Here is a 21,550-nt window from a genome sequence, read left to right as displayed (position 1 = left end):
TAACCACACTGAAGAAAATGATTGTTAACCTGCTGAGTGTTATGTATATGATCCTGCAATGCCTTTCTATGAATAGGCTCAGGAGAGGCTAACTTTTTCTGTAAATCTTCCAGTAAAAAATCCTGGTACTGAAACATGTGGAAAAGGCAGTTAGGTGACCTCATGGCTAGGGTGGTAGAGGTATAAACTTTTTTACCCCATCACTCCAGGGACCTAGCTTCCCTGTCCGCTGGCAGTGGAAGTAGCCACTCCCTTGGGGCCCTGTGAAATAGTTTCTAGATCCACAGAGTGGGCCTTAAAGAGATGCTTGGGAGTGCCAGGGACCCTATAATATCTGTCTGGCTTGACAGGAGCAGGGGGGAGAGAATCAGGGTTAGCACTGGAGTCAGAGAAAACATCATCCAAAACATCCATAACTGGAGGAATAGCTAAAGGTCTGTGCTGGGGAAGCTTGAGGAAGGTATGCAGCCTTTTCCTGGAATCAGAGAATTCCTGACCCTGCCATTTAAAATGTTCCCTCATAGAGTGCAGGACTTCACCAAACGAGAAATCCTCTGGAGGGGAGGCAGAGGGAATTGATTCCTCAGCATCAGAGTTCTCGTAGGCCCGGAAGGATTCTTCTTGGGTATCAGAATGCTCAGAATCCCCAGAGGCTTCATCTGAAGAGAGGTTGTCAGCCTGCTCAGTTCTGGGCCTTTTCTCTGCAGGTGGCTGAGAACCTCTGTCTGGACGAGGCTGAGACCCCCTGATAAGAGAAATAAGATCTGCAGCAGGTGACATGATCTGTTTATCAGAAGAAGGGGCCTGAGCAGCAGGTTTAGGATGGGCCTTGGCCTGGCTGGCGGCCTTAGCACGTGCAAAGGCCTTGATGGACATGGATACAGGAGGCCTAGCAGCCCCACGTGCAGGAGTAACCTTGTCTACAGAAATGGTGTCGGGTAGATCCAGAACTTCGGTTTCCGGAGGAAAATCAACAACCGGCACCGGAGAGATCTCAGAGACTGAAGGACGTGTCAATGCTGTGTCGTCGGCCTGGAGCGGTTGAATTACCGCTTCTGAAGGGACCGAAGCACTAGCGGAGGGTTTAGGAGTTGCATCGGTGGTGGACGCGGGCCGAGGATGTCGGTCCCGGTCCTTTCGTTTTTTGGCAGATTGAGTTGTCGGTTGATCCGACGGCATGATATACGCGAAAGATTCACCGAAAAGGTCTTTGGCAAATTCTGCCCGGCGCCTGAGAGTGCGCTTATTAAAGCAAGCACAGGCAGCACAGGCCGAGACGTCGTGGTCTGGGCCCAGGCAAGGAAGGCAGTAAGAATGGAAGTCCTTATGAGGTATTTGATATACGCGAAAGATTCACCGAAAAAGTCTTTGGCAAATTCTGCCCGGCGCCTGAGAGTGCGCTTATTAAAGCAAGCACAGGCAGCACAGGCCGAGACGTCGTGGTCTGGGCCCAGGCAAGGAAGGCAGTAAGAATGGAAGTCCTTATGAGGTATTTGTTTACCACAAGACAAACAATTATTAACGTTTTCAATTTGTTCTGACATCGGCTGATTCAAGAAAAAATGTTCCCCAACGGGGTACTTAGCTTTTAGATGACTTCGGTACTGAAAACACAGGAGCTGACCGACCGGCACTTGCAAACTGCTTCTGCTTCAGGCACCGCGCGGCAAGAAAGACTGAAGAAGATGGCGTCGGACGATGCCTTTATACTCCAGCCATTGTGACGTCGGAGAGGAGGCAACACCAGCCAACGCCAGACCCAGACTTTGGAATTCGGCCGACCGAGGGCTGCCTGAGGCAGGACAACCTATATGTTATGACTGCAGTTGCATTCTTGAAGGACATCACACTTCTTTTCTAGCAATAATATGTACGTTTCTTTTAGATGTGGAAATTGTGACCCTTGCCCGAGTTTGTTAGCCCTCATACAGCACAGCCGTTAAAAAAAAAAAAAAAAAAAAAAAAAATAATAAAATTGTGATCACAAGGATGAGATCCTGAGATGCATAATTGCAAGCCTCACAACTTTGGAAATAAAACTGCTGTTGTAAAAGAAAATGTGAACAGTGACTTTCTTGTCTACATTATCTTTATTGTAGGCAAGAAAAATTACTCATCCTAGTGTACAGAACAATTTCTGTGGACATAATGTCGGAGGTGTCTGTGCAGTGAAATAAACAAACATTCACACTAGTAAAAGAACTGAGCCAAAGGTAATAAACATTATGCACTGGCTTAAAGGGTTAGAGCATGATCAAATTCAATCTTTGTCAAAAGCAAAGTAATGAGTTTTTGCACTCCTTCAGGGAAAGTAGGGAAGAACTGATAGAAAAAAAAAGGTTAGAAATTGACACGGAATTCTTACGCATGAAAAACAAGAGTACTGTATCAAGGATTTCTACAACATATAAAGGGTCCATACTCTATGTTATAATTTAATTAGAAAACTATTTTAACATGCTTGAAGCATTCATACAAAAGATTAATGATCTTATCTTCTGTCGTCCTATCTCAGAAAAAAATGCAGTTGGGATTCAAGTGGAATTAAGAATAATAAAACACAAAAATGAATATGGAGTTGGACAATCTCTTTATCAATGGTCAAGTATGAAATACAGAAATCTCTCAGTTGTTAATCACATACAGATGAAAACATTTAATTTGATATATTTCATAAAGAAACACTGCAGTGCTCTTTCTATTGCAAATCTGGCAAGTGATTCACTGTTTTTAATAGCATTCTTTTCTCCATGGCTGTGTATTATAAAGATGGTGTTCCTCAAGCTGTATTATCCATCTGTAGCTTTGTGTGGATACAGTTTAATGATGCATGCAGCAATCAACACAGACAGGTCTTCCTAAGCAGGGAGACACCTCAGACATGGAAAAGGTCAAAGGAGAGAAATGAACTTTAGAAAAGTAGATGCAATGAAACTAAAAGCAATGATGCCCATAAGAAGATCAGAATGATGTCAACATTGGGTAAGCCTGCCTGCTGATGTGCTTCAGCATTAGAAGGGACAAATAAGTAGAGAGGACTTCAAGGTGAGGGTCATGTTATAACTTCCTGTACTATGTGTTGAGGAGAAATAGGTATGTTGAACAGATGAAGACAGTGGGCAGGTAAACAGATTACAAACAAAATGATCTGACCTATGACAAATGTTTATAGTCTTGGGAAGATTCAAGGACCCATCACAGGGCCAAAAACGCAATGCCTGGGCCTGCCATCCATTCAGCAGCCTTTCCTAGGAATGCAGTCTCCCAACTTCCATGAGAATAACAAAGATAATCCATCCATCTCCACAGTTATGGTATCTAGCCTAAGAAAGGAGATGTACTTTGGAATAAACCAGAAGACCAAATAAAGAGAGCACATACATCCAGAAGACTAGGAAAGGGAGTGGACACCTTTCTCAGACAGTGCCACAGTGGGGTAAAGGAAAGAAATTTTGCTCCATGTGGTGGGTAAAGCCTTGCATTTCGGATGCCCACACATGGTATGTGCATGCCAGATAGGACCGTTGGAGGATGCTTCTTCCCTGACTAGGCTAACTGAACTGTACCGAATATAGAAGATGGGTAAACTAAACACAACAGCTGTGTTCCATTAGTTGTGTCCCTTACTATATGCATATTCCAGGATTCCCTTAGATCACTTTGCAAAATCCTTAAAGAATCATGAAAGCATACGGCACTGCCCTACCTACATATTGATAAACAAAAAGATTCCAGGATAAACTTCATTAGAATAGCCCAATCCAAATATTCCCAACATCACTGTAGGGGTATAGGTCCCTAGTTGTGAATCATAAACACCCTCGCCAGAGATTCAAAAATCCTTCCCCTCACTGCTCCCATTCAAACAGAAGGGTAAATGTCAAAACTTGTGCACACTTGGCCTTAGTCGTGCAGACCAGTACTTAGCCTAGACAGGGTGCCTGCATGACTCTCCATCACAAGGATGGAATCCATAACTGCAAGCCGCACAGGTATAGACTGACACAAGGAACCAAATGACCAGTCTTACTGTAAAAATGTAAAGACGTATACATGCCAGCATTGCATCTATTTAGACTTATTACAAGTACTCAAAGCAAGTGAATAACTGATGGATGGGGAGAAGATGTGGACTATGGACACACTTGTTCCTGGTCCTACACCTGGACAGGACTGATTACCAGGAAACTAAACATGGAAAACACAATACAGTTTTACTGCATAAAGACTTTCTTCTTGATCTCTAAACTCTGAAGTGAGCACCTCACACTGTTCAGAAATGGAGAATGTTAAGTATAGGTCATCCCAATGCTGTTATAATAATTAAATACATACCATTTTGTATGGTAGTGGAAAGAGGTTCACAGCCTCAATGGTCATCCCAATGCTGTTATAATAATTAAATACATACCATTTTGTATGGTACTGGAAAGAGGTTCACAGCTTCAATGGTGGGGGGACAACACAGATCACAGATCTTACTGTTACAGAAACAGATCAAAGTGCACAACTCAACTTGTAGAGAACAGTTTTCTTCATTTCAGACACTGGCAGACTGAGCACATTATCAGTGCATAAACTCTGAAAGTTGGCACATGGGCATTAGGAACCTAGACATCACTGTATCATATGCAGGTGCATGTCTGTATGTGTACACACGCACACACACACACACACACACACACACACACACACACACACACACACACACTTACTTTATATTTTTCATACAACCACTGCTGATGTCTCGCTGATGTGAACTCTACTGCTTCTCTCTTCATCAGTGCCAACAAAACTGAGGCACTTGTCCCGATTCTTACCTTTGTCAGGTGGGTCCACTTCCTGCAATGAGGAATGTGCCATTGTATCCTGCTATACAACCACCCCATGGCCCACAAATGGAGGAGGTATACAAGGTTGTCGTATTGTCAGCAACTGGATTTCTCAAATTCCAATGTGCTTAGGATGATTTTGTGAGTGGGAATGAAGTGGGTGCCATACGGTGGCCACACACACTTTTACAATCATGTTCCCCCCACTTACTGGCCACCCACTACACACTAACAGTTGACACCTTCATCCAGGACGCCAGTCTCAAAACAGAATCTCAGACATAACAAAATGCCTCCCCAGCAGATCCTCTTTCCACTGCCTCCTGCGACAGGCAATTAGACATTCCACTCTCCTCTACCATCAGCTTCTCCAGTACCTGGGCCTCTGAATGAAAGCAAGTCATGGGGGTCATAGTCAGGACTTCACCTCTCTACACCATGGAGCAGAAAAAAACAAATGCAGGTATGTATGTATACATGCATGTATGTCTATCATAAAATAATTCAGAAACATATTAATTTAATATAACACAAGTAGGAGATGTTTACATACACATATCATATATACATATAAAAGCATACATTATGTATACTATACATTACATACGTGCACACATACACAAACATATGCATTTACATTAGACCACTGATGTAAATTAACATGGAGACATACTGCAGACTGGCAAAGTTCAGCATCAAAAATGACAGTACATCACATAAAAAAGTGTTTTTACAAAGTGGATCATCTACCTGCACCCACACCCCAAAAATTAAGTACATACTAATGCAGAGATTGCAAAAGAGAGAGAAGCAAGACAAACTTCCTTACCCCATGGTCAAATGATCTTACTAAAACACTGTCAGCACTGCCAAGTAACAATGTAAGCAAAAGGAAGAAACTTTCTGTGCCCCTAACGTACACTGCACACTTCCGAAGTAACGTACTACTTTCTGTGCGCCTAACGTACACTGCACACTTCCAAAGTAACATACTAGTAAATGTATTTTTTCCATTAAAAAAAAAAAAACCCACACACATACACAATGGACTGTATTCAGACAAACTGCATAAACACACACACGCTGGGCTCAATTCCACAAGACTTGCTGTCAGTATAAGTGACTTTTTACGGTGTAAGCCTGCCCTGATTCCGAAACACACATTCTAGATGCAAGTGACTTGCTTAAATAGACTTAGGCCTTGCGGCCAGATTCCACAAGACTTGCTCTCAGAGTAAGTCACTTACTCTGACAAGTCTTGGAGCAAGTTACTTACACAGAACAAGGCTTATGAATATATACCATGGGCCAAATCTCAAATCTATACACACACACACACACACACACACACACACACACACACACACACACACACACACACACACACACACACACGAAAAGAATATGGAGCCCAACATCACTGTTGCTAAATATGGAAAGCATATATTTCATTTTTTTCCATTGTTTACACCTTTTGACTGCAAACAAAAGTTAAACTGCTACAGCGCAATGTCAGATTTCTTACCGATTAGTATCCTACAGCACCTGTTCAGTTTATAAAGCTAATCTTTGACCACCCAACGGCAAATCCTAGATGGTCTGCCAGCTTGCCCAAGTAAAACAATATGGTTAACAAATGAAAAAATGCAAAGTTCAGAAGCTGTTAAATAAACACATCATCTGTCTTGCACTGGATGTCAAATTAAAAACTATATGCAGCACCCTAGTACCATCCTTATCCCATGGAAATAATTTTGTCGGGGTGAAATCAAGAAAAGCAATGAAAAGGGGATAGCGGGACACATGCATAAAAAGTCTGCTGTCATGTTCTTATAAGATTCCCTGCTTTGAGGCTGCCACCTTTGGCTTCATTTTAAATGTAGAATGAAAAAGGAGATGGCTTCCAAACAGTGTCATTTTTTTCCTTCAAAATATTGGAATGGAGAAAGAGACAGCTTAGGGATCACAAAACTATTATACAAAGAAATGCAGAACCATTATAGGTTCATAGGTTGGTACTAGGCTATCGGCCCTAGGGCCTATGCAAGCCTAGCCATAACAATTCCCTGGATATTTCTTCCCACAATATTTACTTCTCTGGGCCCCTGTCTATCACGTCGACTGACATGATCCCCAGGGTGAATTTCCTATCTCCCATCCAATCATCAAGGTTCCTTTTGAAGAGGGCCAATGAGGTGCTCTGCTTGACATGTATGAGCAGTCTATTCCAGAGTATGGGGAGTCTCTGGGTCAGGAACCTATCCCTCCAGCATGTTTTGTTCAATGTGATGACAAGGTTTAGATCCCTGGAGCGTGTGGCTCTGAGGGATTGGGATTTCTTTAAGTGGAGCATGTCCAACAACTCAGGGTTTAACATGGCCTTGTATGTTAAGCAGAGATCGCCTCCGAGTAGACGATATGCCACAGAGTATAGCTGGTGGTTTTTTTAGATGGTCAGCATATGAAATCTGCTTTAGGCCTATGATTCTTTTAGTGAGGTACTTCTGTGGCCTTTCCAGCTGTTGCAGATGTCTTGTGAGGTACATACCAAACGGGGCATTATACTCTACAATTACCTATTCAGAACAAAGAGATCTACACAAATTAAAACATTGTTGCAAGACTTACTTCTTGGATCATGGTGCAAGTGCACTTCAGCATACCAACATAAGTATAGGATTTTACTACTCCAGAATAATTCTAAACTTAACAAAATGTATTATGTCACACAAAAATGAGTTAAGAAGATAAATAATGCAGGCATAAGACTATCTGAAATACAAAAAAATGTTTAAATACTGTTACCTTGGTAAAGAAATCAGTAAATAGTGTTACCTTGGAAAACAAAGCAGTTAGCAGTAAATAGTGTTACCTTGGAAAACAAAGCAGTGATCAACTGGATTACCTTGAGCTTGGTCTACAGATCCCTCCCATCTTAAATACATCCCTAGAACAAGAAGTGTACCTACTCTGCAGTTCCTCAGTCCTGAGATTCCAGAAATATTCTTCATTTTGGAACCATTAAGACAAAGGCAAATCGAATACATAATGGTAAGCTTAGTCCAAATGTGTTTGCTTTTTTTTAACCATATTTTTCAGTCCTCTCCATCCTGACCATTGCTCTTCTATTCCAACCCCCAAAGACCCTTCTACCCCCCATACCACCTGCCCTACTGCCCATCACCAACTCAGAATGCCTCATTCTCTGTAAATAGTTTTCTCTCTGACAGGTTGTGGGGTACAACTCATCACTTAAGTTTGGTTGCTCTTATTTATTAAGCCTCACCTCACACTTTGGCAGCGGAGTAGCACAATTCCAGGGTGCAGGCGCATATTTTCACATGCATGCATGCACACATAGACACAGCCCAAATATGGTACGTGTGCTACCTGGCGGGCTACAATACCATCCCTCTTGGTGACCTGCTGTAGAACTGTTGGCTGCCCTAAAGAAGGTGGTGCACATGAAGCAAGGCCTTGCTGCCCCTGTCCAGAATGGGCAACCTGGCAATAGCCTCCCATTCAGATCCCTGTGGCTGGTTCCTCCAGCACACAATGCAATAACCAAACCCAGCCTGACTGGGCACATTTTGGGCTTTACCTCTCTGTATATGTACACATTTTGGGCTTTACCTCTCTGTATATGACCAAATAAAGAGAGCACATACATCCAGAAGACTAGGAAAGGGAGTGGACATCTTACTCAGACAGTGCCACAGTGGGGTAAAGGAAAGAAATTTTGCTCCACATGGTTGGTAAAGCCTTGCATTTCAGATGCCCACACATGGTATGTGCATGCCAGATAGGACCGTTGGAGGATGCTTCTTCCCTGACTAGGCTAACTGAACTGTACCGAATATAGAAGATGGGTAAACTAAACACAACAGCTGTGTTCCATTAGTTGTGTCCCTTACTATATGCATATTCCAGGATTCCCTTAGATCACTTTGCAAAATCCTTAAAGAATCATGAAAGCATACGGCACTGCCCTACCTACATATTGATAAAAAAAAAGATTCCAGGATAAACTTCATTAGAATAGCCCAATCCAAATATTCCCAACATCACTGTAGGGGTATAGGTCCCTAGTTGTGAATCATAAACACCCTCCCCAGAGATTCAAAAATCCTTCCCTTCACTGCTCCCATTCAAACAGAAGGGTAAATGTCAAAACTCGTGCACACTTGGCCTTAGTCGTGCAGGTCAGTACTTAGCCTAGACAGGGTGCCTGCATGACTCTCCATCACAAGGATGGAATCCATAACTGCAAGCCGCACAGGTATAGACTGACACAAGGAACCAAATGACCAGTCTTATTGTAAAAATGTAAAGACGTATACATGCCAGCATTGCATCTATTTAGACTTATTACAAGTACTCAAAGCAAGTGGATAACTGATGGATGGGGAGAAGATGTGGACTATGGACACACTTATTCCTGGTCCTACACCTGGACAGGACTGATTACCAGGAAACTAAACATGGAAAACACAATACAGTTTTACTGCATAAAGACTTTCTTCTTGATCTCTAAACTTGTGAGCACCTCACACTGTTCAGAAATGGAGAATGTTAAGTATAGGTCATCCCAATGCTGTTATAATAATTAAATACATACTATTTTGCATGGTACTGGAAAGAGGTTCACAGCTTCAATGGTGGGGGGACAACACAGATCACAGATCTTACTGTTACAGAAACAGATCAAAGTGCACAACTCAACTTGTAGAGAACAGTTTTCTTCATTTCAGACACTGGCAGACTGAGCACATTATCAGTGCATAAACTCTGAAAGTTGGCACATGGGCATTAGGAACCTAGACATCACTGTATCATATGCAGGTGCATGTCTGTATGTGTACACACGCACACACACACACACACACACACACACACACACACACACACACACACACACACACACACACACACACTTACTTTATATTTTTCATGCAACCACTGCTGATGTCTCGCTGATGTGAACTCTACTGCTTCTCTCTTCATCAGTGCCAACAAAACTGAGGCATTTGTCCCGATTCTTACCTTTGTCAGGTGGGTCCACTTCCTGCAAGGAGGAATGTGTCATTGTATCCTGCTATACAACCACCCCATGGCCCACAAATGGAGGAGGTACACAAGGTTGTCGTATTGCCAGCAACTGGATTTCTCAAATTCCAATGTGCTTAGGAGGATTTTGTGAGTGGGAATGAAGTGGGTGCCATACGGTGGCCACACACACTTTTACAATCATGTTCCCCCCACTTACTGGCCACCCACTACACACTAACAGTTGACACCTTCATCCAGGACGCCAGTCTCAAAACAGAATCTCAGGCATAACAAAATGCCTCCCCAGCAGATCCTCTTTCCACTGCCTCCTGCGACAGGCAATTAGACATTCCACTCTCCTCTACCATCAGCTTCTCCAGTACCTGGGCCTCTGAATGAAAGCAAGTCATGGGGGTCATAGTCAGGACTTCACCTCTCTACACCATGGAGCAGAAAAAAACGAATGCAGGTATGTATGTATACATGCCTGTATGTCTATCATAAAATAATTCAGAAACATATTACATTTAATATAACACAAGTAGGAGATGTTTACATACACATATCATATATACATATAAAAGCATGCATTATGTATACTATACATTACATACGTGCGCACATACACAAACATATGCATTTACATTAGACCACTGATGTAAATTAACATGGAGACATACTGCAGACTGGCAAAGTTCAGTATCAAAAATGACAGTACATCACATAAAAAAGTGTTTTTACAAAGTGGATCATCTACCTGCACCCACACCCCAAAAATTAAGTACATACTAATGCAGAGATTGCAAAACAGAGAGAAGCAAGACAAACTTCCTTACCCCATGGTCAAATGATCTTACTAAAACACTGTCAGCACTGCCAAGTAACAATGTAAGCAAAAGGAAGAAACTTTCTGTGCCCCTAACGTACACTGCACACTTCCAAAGTAACATACTAGTAAATGTATTTTTTCCATTAAAAAAAAACCCCACACACATACACAATGGACTGTATTCAGACAAACTGCATAAACACACACACGCTGGGCTCAATTCCACAAGACTTGCTGTCAGTATAAGTGACTTTTTACGGTGTAAGCCTGCCCTGATTCCGAAACACACATTCTAGATGCAAGTGACTTGCTTAAATAGACTTAGGCCTTGCGGCCAGATTCCACAAGACTTGCTCTCAGAGTAAGTCACTTACTCTGACAAGTCTTGGAGCAAGTTACTTACACAGAACAAGGCTTATGAATATATACCATAGGCCAAATCTCAAATCTATACACCCACACACACACAAACACAAAATGTCACATATAAAAAGAATATAGAGCCCAACATCACTGTTGCTAAATATGGAAAGCATATATTTCATTTTTTTCCATTGTTTACACCTTTTGACTGCAAACAAAAGTTAAACTGCTACAGCGCAACGTCAGATTTCTTACCGATTAGTATCCTACAGCACCTGTTCAGTTTATAAAGCTAATCTTTGACCACCCAACGGAAAATCCTAGATGGTCTGCCAGCTTGCCCAAGTAAAACAATATGGTTAACAAATGAAAAAATGCAAAGTTCAGAAGCTGTTAAATAAAAACATCATCTGTCTTGCACTGGATGTCAAATTAAAAACTATATGCAGCACCCTAGTACCATCCTTATCCCATGGAAATAATTTTGTCGGGGTGAAATCAAGAAAAGCAATGAAAAGGGGATAGCGGGACACATGCATAAAAAGTCTGCTGTCATGTTCTTATAAGATTCCCTGCTTTGAGGCTGCCACCTTTGGCTTCATTTTAAATGTAGAATGAAAAAGGAGATGGCTTCCAAATAGTGTCATTTTTTTCCTTCAAAATATTGGAATGGAGAAAGAGACAGCTTAGGGATCACAAAACTATTATACAAAGAAATGCAGAACCATTATAGGTTCATAGGTTGGTACTAGGCTATCGGCCCTAGGGCCTATGCAAGCCTAGCCATAACAATTCCCTGGATATTTCTTCCCACAATATTTACTTCTCTGGGCCCCTGTCTATCACGTTGACTGACATGATCCCCAGGGTGAATTTCCTATCTCCCATCCAATCATCAAGGTTCCTTTTGAAGAGGGCCAATGAGGTGCTCTGCTTGACATGTATGAGCAGTCTATTCCAGAGTATGGGAGTCTCTGGGTCAGGAACCTATCCCTCCAGCATGTTTTGTTCAATGTGATGACAAGGTTTAGATCCCTGGAGCGTGTGGCTCTGAGGGATTGGGATTTCTTTAAGTGGAGCATGTCCAACAACTCAGGGTTTAACATGGCCTTGTATGTTAAGCAGAGATCGCCTCCGAGTAGACGATATGCCACAGAGTATAGCTGGTGTTTTTTTAGATGGTCAGCATATGAAATCTGCTTTAGGCCTATGATTCTTTTAGTGAGGTACTTCTGTGGCCTTTCCAGCTGTTGCAGATGTCTTGTGAGGTACATACCAAACGGGGCATTATACTCTACAATTACCTATTCAGAACAAAGAGATCTACACAAATTAAAACATTGTTGCAAGACTTACTTCTTGGATCATGGTGCAAGTGCACTTCAGCATACCAACATAAGTATAGGATTTTACTACTCCAGAATAATTCTAAACTTAACAAAATGTATTATGTCACACAAAAATGAGTTAAGAAGATAAATAATGGAGGCATAAGACTATCTGAAATACAAAAAAATGTTTAAATACTGTTACCTTGGTAAAGAAATCAGTAAATAGTGTTACCTTGGAAAGCAAAGCAGTTAGCAGTAAATAGTGTTACCTTGGAAAACAAAGCAGTGATCAACTGGATTACCTTGAGCTTGGTCTACAGATCTCTCCCATCTTAAATACATCCCTAGAACAAGAAGTGTACCTACTCTGCAGTTCCTCAGTCCTGAGATTCCAGAAATATTATTCATTTTGGAACCATTAAGACAAAGGCAAATCGAATACATAATGGTAAGCTTAGTCCAAATGTGTTTGCTTTTTTTTAACCATATTTTTCAGTCCTCTCCATCCTGACCATTGCTCTTCTATTCCAACCCCCAAAGACCCTTCTACCCCCCCATACCACCTGCCCTACTGCCCATCACCAACTCAGAATGCCTCATTCTCTGTAAATAGTTTTCTCTCTGACAGGTTGTGGGGTACAACTTAAGTTTGGTTGCTCTTATTTATTAAGCCTCACCTCACACTTTGGCAGCAGAGTAGCACAATTCCAGGGTGCAGGCGCATATTTTCACATGCATGCATGCACACATAGACACAGCCCAAATATGGTACGTGTGCTACCTGGCGGGCTACAATACCATCCCTCTTGGTGACCTGCTGTAGAACTGTTGGCTGCCCTAAAGAAGGTGGTGCACATGAAGCAAGGCCTTGCTGCCCCTGTCCAGAATGGGCAACCTGGCAATAGCCTCCCATTCAGATCCCTGTGGCTGGTTCCTCCAGCACACAATGCAATAACCAAACCCAGCCTGACTGGGCACATTTTGGGCTTTACCTCTCTGTATATGTACACATTTTGGGCTTAACCTCTCTGTATATGTACACATTTTGGGCTTTACCTCTCTGTATATGTACAGTGATGATCAGCTACATTTTTATCATAACTTACAGGCATACTTTTGTAAAGTCCAGCAAGACTGTGTGGAAAGCACATTTCTCTATAATAGAACAGTATAAATGGGACTTTGCATGCTCCCAAAATGCAGGAAGACTCGCTACAGACACAAAATCTCCTACAGTCAGTAAATAAAGTGTCTGGAACTAGTGCGTTCTAACAAAAGAGAACACTTGCAAAGTCTGAAAAAAAAAAAAAAAAAAGACAGCATACAATAAAACCTGAAAAACCACAGACCATTGTGAAATGTCAACGTGATAACTCACATGATGATCACAAGTGAGTCAGCAGACTAAGGTACTTACTTCCTTCAACCTGAGAGCATAACTCTCAACTGTCCAGATTTTTGCAGACTGTCCAGATTTTATACTCATATTTGGTCGTTTCTCATACAAATTTGAAATTTTCCAGCAAATCATTGAGGTCTGAAGTCAGAAAATAATGGCAGACATTTGATTTTCATATCCTTCAGAAAATTCATGTTAATGCAACACCTATTATTCTATCATTTTTCTAAGTTTGTAAGAGCAATAATTAAAATGTGTCCCTATTTTTTGGCCTGAGTCCCACCATTACTTGTGGCTATGTCCAGATTTTTTGCTCCAAGAGGTTGACAGGTATGCCTAGGAGTCAATGATTACAATTACTTTCCCTACATGTAGATTTGAAGCCACTATACACCTCTTGTTCAGCAAAAGTTTGACTCACTGCTGTTCGTATATTGCAGCCATAGATAACCAAAACACACACTGTTGTGTCTCTTACTGTATCAAATACTGCATGACACAATTCATATGCCACTCCATCCTACAAGTCATCCTAGTGAAAGCAGACATACAAATTTCAGCTCAAATATAAAAAAAAAAAAAAAAAAAAAAAAAAAACGGGCAACACACACTGTGTTTTAAACCAGACACCATTCTAAACTCAGTCACTACTGTTCAAGTTACACCTAATATATCAAACAGTAATATCAAATTGTCAGAATCAAACAGAACAGCTTATCACAAACTTGATCACACTCAGCTGTACAGATTATCAGTCACAAACACATTAAAGAAAACCTTCAGAGCTGTGTCTAAAAGTACACCATTTTTAACATAATACAAAATTAAAATTAAATTAAAATATATCCCTTGAATGTCAAACATATAATCACAAAACAGGTATTACAGTAGATAATATGTTTGCATTATTCTGGCCATTTCTTACAGGAATTAAGAAATCCTCCTTATAATTGCATCACTTTCTCCTCTATCCACCAAACAGATAAGTAACTAAATTAGAGTTTGTTGAGTAAGCCTTTGTTGTCAAACTGTACATCAAAGAATGACAGCAGGTACACCACCTCCACACACAGCTACAATTCCTGCAAATTAATGCCTCTTGAACAAACATAGCAGGAGGACATAATCCCCTTAGGTAAACTATGGTACCCCATCTATTCTGCCCACCACAACATGCATATTTCAACATATTTTCATAGCATTCAGAATAAATAGTGTAGGAGCACATACTGTTAGACCAGAATGCTATTGTGCAACCTAATCATTCTACACAGTTAATGGTTGCTCGTAAAATTATACAATCTATACTGCCTGTAATGAAGCCCGATATACTCTCAGAGAAAAGTGAAGGAATCTTGTTTACATTCTGAATGCCTTGCATCATTAATACCTTAACTATATCTGTCCTATGCTTTACATGGATTGTTGTCTATACCAACTGCCCTGTTTTCTGACTATATGACTAACTATGCCAAAGACAAATGGTTAGGTTGTACTATGTTCTCCTCATGCTGGGCTATAGCTCTAAATGGCCTAACTGCATCAGTCCGTCTACTCAGTAAAAAAAAAATCTAACAGTAAATTAACTACACAGAACTGCATTCTAGCATTAAAACAAAGCTGAACTTTGACTTCATTCCACATTTGTAACTCTGGGGTACATACTAATTGTAACTGTGAGGTTAGGTAACAGATAAGAAACTCTGAGAAGATTCACAAGTCTATGCCAGCTCATAAGAGGAAAACCTGGGAGCCACTGCTGCGTAGGCAAAGGTGACCTCAAGTGCTCATGTGTACTGAGGTACACAAAACAGTTATTATTTGTGTGTATATTTGTGTTTTTGTTCATGAACAGCCATAACTTGTCCACAAAGTAGGCTAACTAACTTCAAGAACTACGTGGAAAAACGAAAATAATAACAGCGGTTTGACATGCAGATAATTCTTCCCTCAGTGTGTGTACACATTCACCACTTTGCCACAGAGAATTAATATCTTTGTTTAACTGATGAAAGGCGTATACTTCAGTTGCTCAATTTAAACTGTAAAACTTTGTACACTTTCATCTTACAATTTTCGCACATTTTGTTCCAACCCATGATCGGGGTGACTCACAAAGTTACTGAATTGCGCTACAGATTCTCCCTCACATGCACACATACACGATGTGCTTTGCCAATCCTCCTTCTGGAGTTCTGCTTACTGTCCCTCACCTGACCCCCTTTTAACGTGCCCCCATAATAATATTAATATAATGCAACATTCAGCAGCAGCAAACTTACTTTGCTCCAGCTGCTTGGAAGAGGTCTGCCCAGCTGTCAGGGTCAAAAAATTCAGCAGTGAACTGCGGCGCAAAGTCAGCATAAGTGAAGCCTGGAGGGTAGTTACGGTTCATGAAGTCAACATAGGCATGTTGCTTTTCCCCTTGCCAGTGCCACCAAAACCATTCACTTCCAAAGGAAGGCACAGAAAATACACCCCAGTGCAAAAACACTCCGAACTTAGCCTCATCAAACCAAGCAGGTAAGGGTCTTGAATCCAGGCTCTCCCAATCCGGGGTGTAACGTTTCACTTCACGCGCAAACCCGAGGCACACCGTGAATACTAACACCCCGACAATCCTCCACACATACAGTTCCATTGCTGCTACTGAATGACTGAACCTACATCTCAACAAACTATTTTCCGGGTTCCAACAAGTCACGTGCGTTGATGGGCAGGGTTACGTAAACCATTTGACTTATAATTATGCGTTCAGTAGTTACATAGCCAGTAGTGGCTATCCCACTTCAATCATTTAGGTGTATATGTGAGAAATCAAAAGAAAAATTACTCCGTTCCTTCATTTGGTGATTACTCCGCTTTATTCTAATCACGGTTGCGGAATAAGTATAACATCGACTAGCATATAACATAGCGGGGTAATTCAGTGGTGTACCTATGATTTTTCAGATTTATATTCACTGCCCCCAAGATTGATGCCCCCTCAGTCACACCCACATCAGTAATTTCTGTCTTCGCACTCCCTTAAATTGCTGACCAAGCCACACCCCTTTTACGACCATATGACAGGGAGCAGCCTGCGTTTCATTCCAAAAAGTGCATTGTCATGGGTTGAAAAACAAAATACCTTCCCCATGTCCACACAGAGATTGATTGGACAAAAATAGAACCACTACTGGACATAGCCCTCAACTGCCCATCTCCTAAACGAGGAACACTGCCTCTCACAATGTGGAACACCTTCTAACAGCTTACTAACAACTTCAAATAGGAAGGGCACACAGGATGGTTAAAATGTGCTACCTTATACTTATAAAAACGTTCTTATGATGAATTAATATGATTCAGTGCTATTTACCATGGACATCAATTTAAAAAATCCCAACATTGAATATGTGACAGACCCTTTCAATGTAGAACTTTGAGGAATATGGACATTTTAAGACCCAAAATGAGGAGCGTTCCTCGTAATGAGGTACACTTGAGAGGTACGCTCGATGGTTTATAAGCACGCACCTACACACTAGCTGCATGTAGACAGAGATAATTTACATCCATTAGTGTTTAGCTGTACCTTATTTGCAAATTTAGTTTGTATTCTGTCCAGTGACTCAAGTTCATAATATAGAATTTCATTAACTGATATGATTAAAAAGGCGTGCATTTCATTGTGTATGTGCTTACACAATAGAGAAACCAAAACAAATACCACTTCGACTGTTGAAACCCATTTTTTTACCATGAAATGTGTCCTCTCTCATTTCTGGCAGTTGAAGCAAAGGCATAAATGAGCTGTTCATGAACATAGTTGCTATGGTCTAATGCTCTAGGATTTGATTCTCTCAGTCTTCATTACCTGTGACTCTGAGCAAGTCAATTCTTAATTAATGGAAATTAGTGTTCAACTCTGGAAAGCAATAAATATATGCTGTTGCTTTACAGCTGCAACAATTTGCCAGTAATTGATAAGAAAATTAAATCGATGCATTTAATTATTTTCATTAACCACCCACAACATACTACTGGGTTAGGGTACTTTTGGAAATAACCTTGTTTCTATCTGTCTTGCATGTACACACATACACACACATACTTCTCAACTGTCCCCGATTTTGACTTAAAGTTTAGCTCTGTCCATCTTAATCCTCCTAAAACTGGTAACTTTTGGATAAAAGGTAATGGATTACAATTAATAAATAATGACAGTAATCAGAGTTATATACTTTTTACTTCATCACATGAAAAATACAATTATTTTATAAATTTGCTGGCATTGTTCTTTGTTTCTGATCTGTACTGAAACTGGTTCCCCCCATATTCCTGTGGTGGTGTTAAAGTTTATAAAACTGGTCTAACAGCTTTTTTATTATCTGACAGCTTCAAGGCTTGGTGATTTAAAAATAGTCCCTATTTGTAAATTCCTGCATACACTGTTAGAAACTCCTCGTGTTCTGACCAAAGAGTGCTCTCAATCTGAGAATATATCACTGATAAGTATATTTCTTGGCACTTCTTTTCTGAGTTCTGCATTGTATTAATTTTTGCCTGACAGAATTATTTTTATATATTTGCTGACTGAATTATTTTATATATTTGCTGACATTGTTTTTTGTTTCTGATCTGTACTGAAAATGAATTTCTCCCTCCCGCTTACCTATTCTTATGGTGCTTGTTATAGTTGGTGGCTTTGCAGTTGCCCGCCCTACTGTAAATTTGATTTGGGACACTCCTCCAGTCTAGTGTTCATTCTACCTAATACAGAGAAAACATTTGAGAAGGTCAACCCACTTAGGTTCTTAACCTTGAATTATCTTCCACTCCTCCTTCCTCCCCTTGCACTTTACTAACAAAAAAAATCTCCTTGTGTTCTGACTGAGTGTACATCTCAGCTGATAAGTATATTTTTTGGCACTTTTTAACTGTTCAGAGTTGAATATGGTATCTATTTTAATTTTTGGAAAAAAAAAAACAAAAAAACAAAAAAAAACCAACAAAAAAAAATACTCTCTCTCTACTCATTTCCCACCTTTCTATAACCAGTACAGTCTGGTTTTCAGACTTTGCTGAATTCTGGGCTGTTTTGTAGTTTCTGTGCTGCCCAGACCTTACTAAGATAGAAGGAAGCTTCTCTATTCATCAATGAGAGTAGTGAGCTTTGAGCAGCCTATCTGTCGCTGGAGGAGTGCTTTCAGCTCAGAATCTGTAGTTTTATTGGTCTTTTCATCTTTCTGTTTAAAAACCCATGTTTGCACATTTTTTATGCTGTATTACCTCAGCAAGATCCTGCCTGGATGTCCTGCAGAGTTCTACAGCAGCAGAGAGAGAAAAGGGAGACTCTGAGTGGATTAAGTACCTCCATTTTGCTTTTTATTGCTTATCTTCACTAGCTGCACTATTCCATACATTTGTTATTAACTTTGCAACTTATTTGAACTGATTTTTGAATTTTGATACTGTTTGCACTTTAATCATTTTTACGTGTTTTTCAACTGTTGAACTGTTGAGGGCTACATACTCAAGTGCAATGGCTATTTTTCTGCTTTAAAAGTGTTTTACTGTATCTGTTTTCATTTTTGAAAAAAACAAAACAACTCCTATCTCTCTACTCGTTCCACACCTTTCTATAACCAGTAGAGTCTGGTTTTCAGATTTTGCTGAATTCTGTGCTGTTTTGTAGTTTCTTGTGCTGCCCAGACCTTACTAAGATAGAAGGAAGCTTCTCTGTTCATCAGTGAGAGTGGTGAGCTTTGAGCAGCCTATCTGTCACTGGAGGAGTGGTTTCAGCTCAGAATCTGTAGTTTTATTGGCCATTTGGGGCTATTTCTATCCCCTTCATTTTTCTGTTTAAAAACCTGTGTTTGCGCAGTTTTTGCACTTGTATTACCTCAGCAAGATCCTGCCAGGGTGTCCTGCAGAGTTCTACAGTAGCAGAGAGAGTGAAAAGGGAGACTTTGAGTGGATTAAGTACCTCTGTTTTGCTTTTTATTGCTTATTTTCGCTAGCCACACTATTCCGAGTGTTTTTTATTAACTTTGCAACTTATTTGAACTGTTTTTTGAATTCTGATACTGTTTGCACTTTAACTGATCGTTTCTAAGCGTTTTCAACTGTTGAACTGTTGAGGGCTACACACTCAAGTGCGATAGCCATTTTTCTGCTTCAAAAGTGTTGTTTTACTGTATCAGTTTTAATTTTTGGAAAAAAAATCCTATCTCTCTACTTGTTTCCGGACTTTCTATAACCAGTAGAGTCCGATTTTCAGATTTTGCTAAATTCTGGGCTGTTTTGTAGTTTCTGTGTTGTCCATACCTTACTAAGGTAGAAAGAAGCTTCTCTGTTTATCAGTGAAAGTGGTGAGCTTTGAGCAGCCTGTCTGTCGCTGGAGGCGTGGTTTCAGCTCAAAATCTCTAGTTTTATTGGCCATTTTGGGCTATTTATATCCCTTTCATCTTTCAGTTTAAAAACCCATGTTTGTGCGGTTTTTGTGTTTGTATTACCTCAGGTAGATCCTGCCTGGGTGTCCTGCAGAGTTCTATAGCAGCAGAGAGAGAGAGAGAAAAGAGAAACTTTGAGTGGATTAAGTACCTCTGTTTTGCTTTTTATTGCTTATTTACGCTAGCTGCACTATTCTGAGCATTTGTATTAACTTTGCAACTTATTTGAACTGTTTTTTTGAATTTTGACACTGCTCTTTAACTGATCATTTTTAAGTGTTTTTTCAACTGCTGAATGGTTGAGGGCTACACACTCAAGTGCGATAACCATTTTTCTGCTTTAAAAGTGTTTGTATTACTGTATCTGTTTTAATTTAAAAAAAATCCTCTCTCTCTACTCATTTCCCACCTTTCTATAACCAGTAGACTCCAGTTTTCAGATTTTGTTGAATTCTGGGCTGTTTTGTATTTTCTGTGTTGCCCAGACCTTACAAAGATAGAAGGAAGCTTCTCTGTTCATCAGTGAGAGTGGTGAGCTTTGAACAGCCTGTCTGTCGCTGGAGGAGTGGTTTCAGCTCAGAATCTGTAGTTTTATTGGCCATTTTGGGCTATTTCTATCCCTTTCATCTTTCTGTTTAAAAACCCACGTTTGCGAGGTTTTATGCATCACACAGCACCGTTTAACTAGGGTTAAACTATTCTGGTGCAAGAAAGTCTGTTCTTCTAATTTTCCCTTAGAACTAGCCAGTTTTCTAGTTTTAGCACCCAAAACGGTTTCCTTGTGCTCAGCACTTGTTCAAAACTCATTGCAAGCACTAAATAATCTACAAATAACTGCAGTACTCAACTTTCCTCACTTGTTAGGAGAAAAACAGTTTTTAGTACTTAAATTAATAAGCACCTATCCAGGCATGTCTAAGGGTCAGCTCCTGGTATTTTCTCCTGTCCACCTGATGAATTTGGGCATCTTGGGGCAATGTAGCAATTGTGTCATGTACACTGACAACCTTCTTCTCCTACCACCCAACACTACAACCTGTGAGAGATGCACTTATATAGCCAAACCGGAAGCCAAGCTCTCTCCAGCCAAGTCTGTACTAGACAGTCAAAAGGAGAAGGTAAACACCTGCACCACACCACACTCAACACATAGTCCATCAAAACCTACACCACCTAAACCCACACATAGTAACACAAAACACACACCTACATTCACGGAGGCTCTCAATAAAAATATGCTCAAACAACAGAGACATCCAAAGCTGAAATGCAAGCAACCCCCCAAAACTACCTGAATGACACATAGCCCT

General features: G+C 40.6%; 1 protein-coding gene across 1 annotated transcript in view; it reads right to left on the bottom strand.

Annotated features, from left to right (window-relative positions):
- LOC122812698 (tissue alpha-L-fucosidase-like) overlaps positions 1–16,733 on the bottom strand; it is a 381,978-nt gene extending 365,245 nt beyond the window's left edge. Inside the window, exon 1 of the mRNA XM_044084827.1 lies at positions 16,086–16,733. Coding sequence (XP_043940762.1) covers positions 16,086–16,444 — 359 coding nt within the window. The 5' untranslated portion in view covers positions 16,445–16,733. The remainder of the gene's footprint in view (positions 1–16,085) is intronic.
- Positions 16,734–21,550: the final 4,817 nt, after the last annotated feature.

Source organism: Protopterus annectens, chromosome 1.part1 (genome assembly GCF_019279795.1).
Source record: "Protopterus annectens isolate FY-2018-M chromosome 1.part1, PAN1.0, whole genome shotgun sequence".
In the NCBI taxonomy this organism is placed as follows: domain Eukaryota; kingdom Metazoa; phylum Chordata; order Ceratodontiformes; family Protopteridae; genus Protopterus; species Protopterus annectens.
This window is presented reverse-complemented; position numbering and strand designations above follow the sequence as displayed.